Here is a 9916-nt window from a genome sequence, read left to right as displayed (position 1 = left end):
TGTCCTGGGCTGTTCTTTGTTGAGAGCTTTTTGATTATTGATTCAATCTCCTTACTCATTATTGTTCTGCTCACATTTTTTATTTCTTCAGTATTCAGTCCTGGTAGGTTGTGTGTTTCTAGGAATTTGTCTATTTCATCCAGGTTATCCAATTTGTTGACATACAATTGTTCATAGTCCTCTCTTTTAATCTTTTTATATCTGTAAAACTAGTAGTAATGTCCCCTCTGTAAGTTAATTTTAGGTACATAGATATTCTTTTTTTCCCTACTCAACCTAGCTAAAGATTTTTCAATTTTGTTGATCTTTTTGAAGAACTAACTCTTGGTTTCATTTTTTTTTCTCTATAGCTTTTCTATTATCTATTATATTTGTCTCTGCTCTAATCTTTACTATTTCATTCCTTTTAATAGCTTTAAGTTTAATTTGCTGTTCTTTTTCTACTTCCTTGATATGTAAAGTCAGCTTTTCGTGTGAGATCTTTTTTCTTTTTTAATATAAGTGTTCGTAGCTATAAGTTTCCCTCTAAACTCTGCTTTCACTGCCTCCCATAAATTTTGGTATGATGTGTCATTTTCATTTGTCTCAGATATTTTCTAAGTTCTCTTGTGATTTCTTCTTTGACCCATTGGTCAAAGTTTAATAAACTTTTATTGAGTTCCTTTGGAACCCAAGATCTCTGGGCAGTCCATCTTCATCTTTCTATCTTCCACTGTTTTCCTATGCTTTTTGTTGTGATATGTCTTTGGGTTTTCAGTTGTAAGATGAAAGGTGTGGAAGGGATGGTGTGGCTCTATCTTATCCAGAACTGGAAGTCTGCAGGTCAGATTTTTGCTGTTTAATAAAGTTGAATCCAGCTCAGGTCTGGCTATGGTCCTACAGCTTCTCAGATGTATGGCAAGACACTTGTACTCTCTTAGCCTGTGTCCTTATTTATTGTTGTAGAGAGAGGTCTTAGGATTTCTAACAATCTGTCTCTATCCATCTCTGAGAATCAAAATGTCTTTTGACGAGAAAGGATACATTTTGATGAGGTCCAATATATTGATTTGTTTTCTGTTAGAGTTTGTTTTTTTGAATTCTAATTTCAAATTTTTTACAAACTCAAAGTCCCTAAGAGTTTCTCCTATTTTTTTTCTAGAAATTTTATGTTTTACCTTACATTTAGGTCTTTGACACAGTTTGACTCAACTTTTTATACGATGTGAGATAAAGTTATTCTAATTATGATGATGATGATGGTGATCATGATCATGATCACTAATAAAGGTTCAATTGGAACTAGTTGTTCCAACACCAATTATCAAAAAGAGTGTCTATTCCACCATCAAATTGCCTTGGAATCTTTGTGAAAAGCATATATGTGTGAATCTATTTCTTGACTATTCTGTTCCATTGATCAATTTGTCTATATTTATGCTGATACCACACTGTTTTGATTATGGCACCATTATTATAACTCTTGCAATAAGGTAGTGAAAGTTTTCCAAAATGTTTCTCTTCTCAAAGTTGTTTGGACTATTCTCAGTCCTTTGGATTTTTTAATGTAAATTTTAGAATCAGATTGTCAATTTCTATTAAAAACTGCTGTGATTGATTTATGTCATGAATGTTTTATAGCTTTCAATGTGCAGATCTTACACATCTTTTGTCAAATTTATCCCTAAATACTTCATATTTCTGATATTACTATAAATGACATGTTTTAAATTTTATTCTGGCTGTTCATTACTTGCAGAGAGCTAAATATTTTTCCTTAAAATTCATGTTCACCCAGCACTTCAGAATTTGACCTTATTTGAAAATAGGGTCTTTGCAGACATGGTTAATTGAGAATTGAGATGAGAGCATACTGAATTAGGATGGGCCACAAGCCGAGGAATGCCTAGGGCCACCAGAGCTGGAAAAGGTAAGGAAGCATTTTTCCCTAGAGCCTTCAGAGAGAAATTAGCATTACTGTCACTTTGATTTGGACTTCTGGTCCAAACTGAACTGTGAGAGAATAAATTTCTCAGTTTTTTTAAAGTCACCAAGTTTATGGTTATTTGTTAACAGCAGTCTCAGAAAACTAAAAATACAACTAAATTTGTATACTGATCTTTTATCCTGCAACCTTTCTAAACTCACTTATTAGCTCTAGCAGTTTTTGTATATTACATAGGATTTTCTACATGGACTATCATGTTTTCTATGAATAAAGATTTTTCTATTTTTTTCCTTTGTAATCTGTATGACTTTTATTTCTCTTTCTTATCTTATTGTACTGGCTAAAACTTCTAATACAGTGTTGAATCTAATTTGTGAAAGTGTCCATTTTTGCCTTGTTTCTTATCTTAGGGGGAAAACATTTAGCCTTTAGGCACACATCAATATGTAGGTTTTTCATAGATGTATTTTATCAGGTTGAGGAAGGTCTCTTCTATACCTGGTTGCTGAGTATTTTAATCAGTAAGAGATTTTAAAATTTTAGCAAATGTTTTTTTCATTCTCCCTTGAGATGATCATATGTTTTTTTCTCTTTTATGTCAATATGGTGAATTATGACTTTCAAATATTAACCTTGCCTTGAATCCTTGGGATAAACCTTACTTAATGATGGTGTACTGTAATTTTTATATATAATTGAATTAGATTTTACTAAAGTTTTGTTAAGAATTTTTGCATATATGTCCATGAAGGAGATTGGTTTGTAGTTATCTTTCCTTGTAATATAATTGTCTGGTTAGTTATCTGGGTAATTCTACCCTCGTAGGATGAGTTGGGAAGTATTCCACCCTCTTTAGTTTTCTAAGGATTTGGCATATAATTGGTGTTATGTCATCCTTAAATGTTTGGTAGAATTACCAGTAAAGCAATCTCGACCTATAGTTTTCTTCAGAGGAAGTGTTTTAAACGAAATTTCCATTTACTTAACAACTATAGGCCTTTCTTCTATTCAAATATAAATGTTTATACTATAAAATTTCCTGAATGCTACTTTTGCCACATCCCACAAATTATTATGTTATTTTCATTTTCACTCAGTTCAAAATATAATTTCCCTTTTGATTTCTTCTTTGGGTTATTTAGATCTGTATTATTTCATATTAATTTAAATATTTGGGGATTTTTCAGAGATCTTTCTGTCATTAGCTCCTCGTTTAATTCTATTGTGCTCAAAATAGCATACATTTTATGATTTGAATCCTGTTAACATTATTGAGGCTTATTTTATGGTCCTGAATATGGACAATCTTGGTAAATATTCCACGTGCATGTGAAACAAATGTACATTCTATTGTTGTTGGTGGCAAGTTCTACAATTGTCAACTAGGTGAATTGGTTCATAGTGTTGTACTTGCTGATTTTCTGTCTACTTGTTCTATCACTATTTTAGAGAAGGTGACTGTAATTGTGGATTTGTCTGTTTATCCTTGTAGTTCTATCAATTTTGGCTTCATGTAGTTTGAAGCACTGTGATATATGAATGTTTATGATTGTTTTGTCCTCTGGACAAACTCACCACTTTCTGCTGGTTGTTTCTTGCCCAAGCATTTTACATGGAACTTGACCACTCACATACTACTCCCTTAGATGCCCTTTCAGATCCAAACACTCTGTTAAGAGCCAAGGGAAGCTGGTTAGCAGAAAGCATTCTGTCCAGAGACTAGAATCCTAAACTCATCGTTCTCTGAGGTTGACAGGGCACCTTGAATCTACCTATATATGAAGAGATGTACATTTTTCTGGGCATATGCATGTCTAACCTATCAAGGTATACCATGGATTCACTCACATATGAGCTTCCAATTTCTTTTCATGAAGGAAATGCTGAATATCCTTAGGCCAAGAAAGCCAGAATGCTTCTGTTTTCCATAGAAGCTCGTGCAAATATTGGTAATCAAGAGCGGTAAGTCTGGGAGACTTCCCTGGCAGTCCAGTGGTTAAGACTCTGCACTTCCACTGCAGGGGGCGCAGGTTTGATACCCAGTCAGGAACTAAGATCCCACATGGCGTGGCTAAAAAATAAAATAAGAAAAAGAGTGAGAAGTTTGGTAGGGCATAAGCTTCTCAGTTCATCAATTTTCCTGTCTTTTCAACTTTAGCCTTTCTCTCTATAAACTTCTGTCTCACATGAATGTAATACCTTGTGTCTCAAGCACCTGGAGGAAGGAGGGCTTTGAAATTGATTAGGCATCTGATTCATGATGTCTGTGGTTTGCTGTGTTACATGTCATTTTCACCTGCCTAGCCACTTTTCCCTTTGGTTTCCTAAGTGCTATTGTGATGTTATATTCTAGAGCAGGGTTACCAAACTTTTTATGTTAGGGCCAGATAATAAATATGTAGGCTTTACAGGTGGGCCATACAATTTCTTTCACAACTATTCAATTCTGCCACTGTAGGCCAAAACCAGCCATAGATAATATGTAAATTAATAAACATGTCTGTATTCCAATTAAGCTTTATGGACACCAAAATTTGAATTTCATATGATTTCTACATGTCACAAAATATTCTTGATTTTTTTCAACCATTAAAAAACATAAAATTTATTCTTAGCTCATTGGCCAAAACAATAAGCAGTAGGCCAGATTTGGCTCATGGCCTGTGGTTTGCCAACTTCTGTTCTAGAATTCTAAGTTTATTTCCACACAAGAAATAATATGTATAATATGTATTTCACCTACTTAGCACACTGCAAGGCAACTTTTTTTCCAAAGTTCTACTGGAACACTTAAACCCGAGTCCTCCAATCAATCTTCTCATAAAGATGTCCACATTTGGGTATCCACTGAATTCACTGACATGATCTCCTGGCAACCAACTCAATATAGGATAACTTTTCACATTCATAGGTTTCACGGGGGTGGTGTGAGGAGGCACTGTCTCAAATTTTAAGTGAGCTGTTCCCTCACACATCTTGTATAGTCTCATGAATTATGGAGGTTTCTTGGGAAGGAACTACACCTTAGAAAGACCCAGACAGGCAAGGTCTTTCCATGAAGCTAAATGGGGAGTTTAGCTTCCACAGTTTATGGAAGAGTGAAGATTCAATTCATTGGGAATTCCAGAGACATAGTGGGACTTTCTCACCTTAAGGATTCCTGAACATCAACAACCTGTGGAGATGGTGTGAATGGGGCACAACAGAGGAATGGACTTACCTACCCCTTAGCCTGTTGGACTTGTTTGTGAGTATAGGGAAAACCTGGCTTTGGGAACTTCTCCAAATAGCTGAAGGTAATATCTAAAGGGTTGGGTCATACACATGCCACTGGGAATGAGCTTAAAGAAAGCTTACAAACTTATTGCCTCAAGTGCACACAAAAGCCTTGGGAGGTGATTATCTTCATCTTGCTGATACACATAATGATTTTTAAAGAGGTATGTCTCATCATTATTAGGTTTATACTTCTAAATAAGAGACCAAGGTAAGCTAAAACCTAGATTCTGTGACAAGTGCTTAGTAAGTGCTCACACTGCTTTATCAGGTTGTCAAGCTCTTTCATTAAGTAGTATGTGTTGTTTTGAAAAATGAGAAAATAGAGGGAGTGCCCTGGCAGTCCAGTGGTGAGGACTTGGAGCTCTCACTGCTGTGGCCCGGGTTCAATCCCTGGTCTGGGAACTAAGATCCCACAAGCCGGGCGGTGCGGCCAAAGGAAATAAAAAGTACATGGAGGATATAATGTGTGGGTTGCCAGGACCTCAAATCTTGAAAATGAGGATGCCCTCTGAGAGTTCTAAATAGATAAATCTGATAGACAATGAACATGGCTTTCCGTCTCTGTGAATAACACAAGAAATTATCTGTGGATGTGATACTGAAAACGTTGGGAAGATCTAGTACTCCAATCAGCATCATTTGGGAGTTGTCCAATGCAGGTAAAAAAATAAAAAGAGCGAGAAAGTAGAGATAAGAAAATAAAAATTATTCATAGTTCTACCATAAAGAGATAATTTTACTTTATATATCCTTAGACTGTCTATTCAGATATAAAATATATACGATTTTAAGGGAAAAAACAGAGAATTCTTTTTTAAACTGCTTTATTAACATCACAATATATAAAGAACATCTCTCCATGCAATAGGTAAAACTCTCCTGTTGACAGAAACTTACAGATTGGGTCAGAAACACAACATTCAATTAGAAGCTGGTAATAGGAGACCCACAAGAAACAAGTAACACCAAGAGGTTTACAACAAAGGTACGTCACAAACATGTAAGTTTAGGAAGCAGGTGTGTCTCCCTACTAACTTCAGGGAAAACATCAGGATTCAAGGCATAAGGCAAAACTCATCATGATGGTCATGGTGAGGGGGGTCAGTGCTAACTGCCCGCAGACTATGACTCAACTGCTTTTCCCTCAGCTTTTCCATGAGCTGCCTCACCTCCTCCCCAATCCTTTCCATATTCTCTTCTCTCATCCTTGCCTGTGGCTCTTCAAGCCTCTGAGTCATGTCCCATCTATACTGCAGGATGGGCTGCCTAACACGGAATCTCCTACGATTTCCTCTAGGTACACAATATTCACCAGCTTCCAAAGGGAGGGCGAAAGGCTCTCCTTTATTAGCATCCTGTCTCTTTTCATCCTTGTTTTCATTCTCCTGGTTGGCATTTTCCATGTAGAGATTTTTTACTGCTTGTTCCTCTTTGGACGCCATTGCTCCTAGGAGACAAAAGAGAGAAGGGACTATTTTCTGGGTGGACTGATCAGCACCGAGGACAGAGGCCCTACTAAGCACCTCTCAGCCCCGGATGTAAAGGCTCTGCAAATTTTCGTTTTCCCACCTGAGAGGCTCCTTATGCCCTCTAGGGGGCCCCCAGTCCAAGCTCTCCCCCATCCCTCGCCCAAAACCCACCATTTTCCCTGCCTATCCATGCCCACGTCTCTACAGGCACCAAAATGGAGGACGGGGTAGGGGGAAGTATTTGGGGCTTCTTAGGGCTATCCACACGTTCCCCCCACAGCCCAACTGTCCCCCGCACAGACCTGGGCCTATCCTCGCGGTCTCCTGCTCCTCCCGATTCTTGCTGCAAGTGCACAGCCGCGACACTTCGACTCGCAGACCTGCAGAGAGTAAGGGTGGGGGAAGGGGTGCTGCTGCATCCGGACGCTCGGCCCCTTCTCGGCCCCGCATTTCCCACCCCAGGCCACCTCCACCCAGCGTCCCCAGCTCCCATCCTCAGCCGCCCCCGCGCCGACCACCATTTTCTACCCCGAGAAGAAGCGGGGTGAGGCGGGGGTGTCGGAGAAGCTCGCTGTGTTGCGAGAAGCAGGCAGCCGCCTCAGGGACGCGCGGCCCGCCCCCAGAGAAGGCCTGCCGTTTTCTGTGGCCAAACGCCAGGCCGCAGGGGGCATGGGGGCTGCGGACTCCGCCCCGGGGCAACCGGATCCCCGGGGAGGGGTCCATAGGCCGTGTCCGCTTGCTCACGCCACCTCTGGGGACAGCCCTCCGGGTTCCTTACCTGCTGCCCCCGCACCTCCTAAACTTGGGGGGCCGACCTCGGCCCGCAGTCCCTCAGGGCCACCGGGAGCAGGGACCGGGAAGGTAGCGAGCAACGGCCGAGTCTAACACTAGAGCAGGGCAAGCGCGAGTTGGCGTGGGACGGTCACGTGCGCCCTCCGTCACCGCGGGACGCCACGCTTTCGCGCCGCCCCCTTCTGCCCCGCGGGGTCGCGCAGAACCGGTGGTGCTCACCTCCCCCTGCCCCCCATGTCACTTGTCCAAGCACCGGCTTGGGCCCCGACGCTCTCCTTTCTTTGTGTGTTCCTGGGCCTTTCTCTAACGGCCACGGAAGGGCAGTTATCTTCCTGGGGGGCGGGGGGCCGTTGGCCATTATCAGTGCTCTTCTGGAGACTTGCTTTTGCCCTCCTCTGCTCCCAGGACACGCCTCCTTCCACCTGCTGTGCTTTCTGCTACCAATCTCTCCCATTTCCCTCCACTAAAATGCATAGAAGAAATGTGTCCGGAAAAGACCCCAGGAGAGAGGATTTTTAAAAATTCTTTATACCTCTCTGTTTTCCTTTTATTTTAGACAAAAAGGTCAGTATACTTTTAAAAAAGGAAGTAAATCGTTTTTATTTGAAAAACAGCGTTAAAGTTGGAAAAAAGACCAACCACCTGTCTCTTCTAAGAAGTCATTATATAAATATAGACTCTACAGGCAGCTACGTTTTTAGAATTTGGAAAAGGACAAGGCAGCTGATGGCTCCTCTTGTGAGTGGCCTCTAGATACATGAGACCCTTCCATGAGGTGAGCCAATAAGTGTGTAGTGCAGCAGAGCCTTGTTTGTTTTTCAGAACTAAAACAACAACAGAAACTCCGTCACAAATTTCTGATTCAAAAGGCAATAAGTATGCCCATTTGCAAATCGCATGATCATTTATTGATAGACTCCTAAGGGATCTACAATAAACCTACTGTAGAAGTAAGAATTTAATTTAGCAGGGTTGTAGTTATGGATAGATATACAAAAACTCAGTTGTGTTCCTGTATGCTAGCAATGAACCATTGGAAATTGAAATTTTTTGTGTGTGTATGAAATGTATGATAGGTTCCAAAAACGTGAAATACTTAGGGATAAATTTAAGAAAACATGTAGAAAACTTATACATTGAAAACTACAAAAGACTGCTGAAAGAAGCTAAAGATCAGAATAAATGTGAAGGTAAACCATGATCCTGGGTCAAGAAATTCAGTACTGTTAAGATACTAATTCTCTCCAAATTGATCCATAAATTCAGTGCAGTCAAAATAAAACTTGCAGCAGGCAACTTCATGTAAACTGATAAACTTAACCCCAAATTTCTATGGAAATGCAAAGTGCCTAGAATAGACAAAATAATTTTGAAAAGAAAACCACAAATCTGGAAAATTGCATTATCTGAGTTCCAGACTTATGATGTAGTAGTAAAGGTAGTGTAGTAGTGGCATGTACAGACATTGGGCTTATCAAAAAAATAAAGTCTGCTCTTTGAAAGATATGGTTAAGAAAATGAAGTGGGAAGCTGGGAGCAAATACTTATGTGTAACCAACAAAAGGTTTGTATTCAGAAGATATATAAAGAACTCTTAAATTTCAAAATAAGAAGGCAAACAATGCAATTAAAAATGATCAAAAGGACTAATATATGAAAAACATTAAAAAGAAAACTAAAAACCAAAAATGATCAAAATGAACAAAAATTTCACAGAAGTACATATGCAAATTACCAATGAGCTCATGGAAAGATCCTCAATCTCATTAATCATCAGGAAAATGTAAAAAACAAGACAAAACAAAACCCAGAATTAAATATCACTGCACACTCATCAGAGTAGCTAATATTTAAAAGTCAGACAACCCTAAGTATTTTTTTAAATAGTAGTCTCTTATCCATGTTTTTATGTCACCACTTTTTTTTTAAAGTCTTTATTGAATTTGTTACAAAGTTGCTTCTGTTTTATATTTTGGGTTTTTTGGCCATAAGGCATGTGGGATCTTAGTTCGCATCCCCTGCATTGGAGGGTGAAGTCTTAACCACTGGACCACCAGAGAAGTCCCCAATCCTAAGTATTTTTGAGGATACAGAACAACTGGGACTCTCATTCATTGCTGGTAAGAAGTTCACCCACCTTGAAAGATTTCAACAGTTTCTTGAAAAGTTAAACTTACACTTACCATATGACCCAGAAATTCCACTCTTAGGAATTTTCCCAAACAGAATTTAAAACATTTCCTCAAAAAGATTTGCACAGGAATGTTCATAGCACTTTCATTTATGATAGGCCCTAAGTAGATACAATCCAAATGTCCATCAAGAAATGAATAGAGAAACAAATTTGATGTTTTCATGAATTAGAATACTACTAAGCAATAGAAAGAGGCAAACTACTGGTACAAGCAATAACAGAGATGCCTCTCAAAAAATATTATACTTAGGGAAA

The 9916-nt window shown here is 39.1% G+C and overlaps 1 protein-coding gene across 1 annotated transcript; it reads right to left on the bottom strand.

The window, feature by feature from the left end:
• Positions 1-6015: 6015 nt before the first annotated feature.
• Positions 6016-7552, bottom strand: LOC103086295 (protein BEX1). The gene is made up of 3 exons (XM_007445576.1): positions 7454-7552; positions 6978-7055; positions 6016-6653 (listed from the first exon to the last, which is right to left on the bottom strand). Exon 3 carries the CDS (start codon positions 6646-6648, stop codon positions 6262-6264), a length of 387 nt encoding a protein of 128 aa, XP_007445638.1. The 5' UTR covers positions 6649-6653; positions 6978-7055; positions 7454-7552; the 3' UTR covers positions 6016-6261.
• Between the last annotated feature and the right edge of the window lie 2364 nt (positions 7553-9916).

The sequence above is a fragment of the Lipotes vexillifer genome, unplaced genomic scaffold (genome assembly GCF_000442215.2).
Source record: "Lipotes vexillifer unplaced genomic scaffold, Lipotes_vexillifer_v1.1 scaffold1752, whole genome shotgun sequence".
Classification (NCBI taxonomy): Eukaryota; Metazoa; Chordata; class Mammalia; order Artiodactyla; family Lipotidae; genus Lipotes; species Lipotes vexillifer.
Note: the sequence above shows the minus strand (reverse complement) of the source record. Positions and strands in the feature narration are given on the sequence as shown.

Bases quoted from the DNA above. Each gene is read 5' to 3' on its own strand.
- LOC103086295 (XM_007445576.1), bottom strand. From the start codon at position 6,648: ATGGCGTCCAAAGAGGAACAAGCAGTAAAAAATCTCTACATGGAAAAT.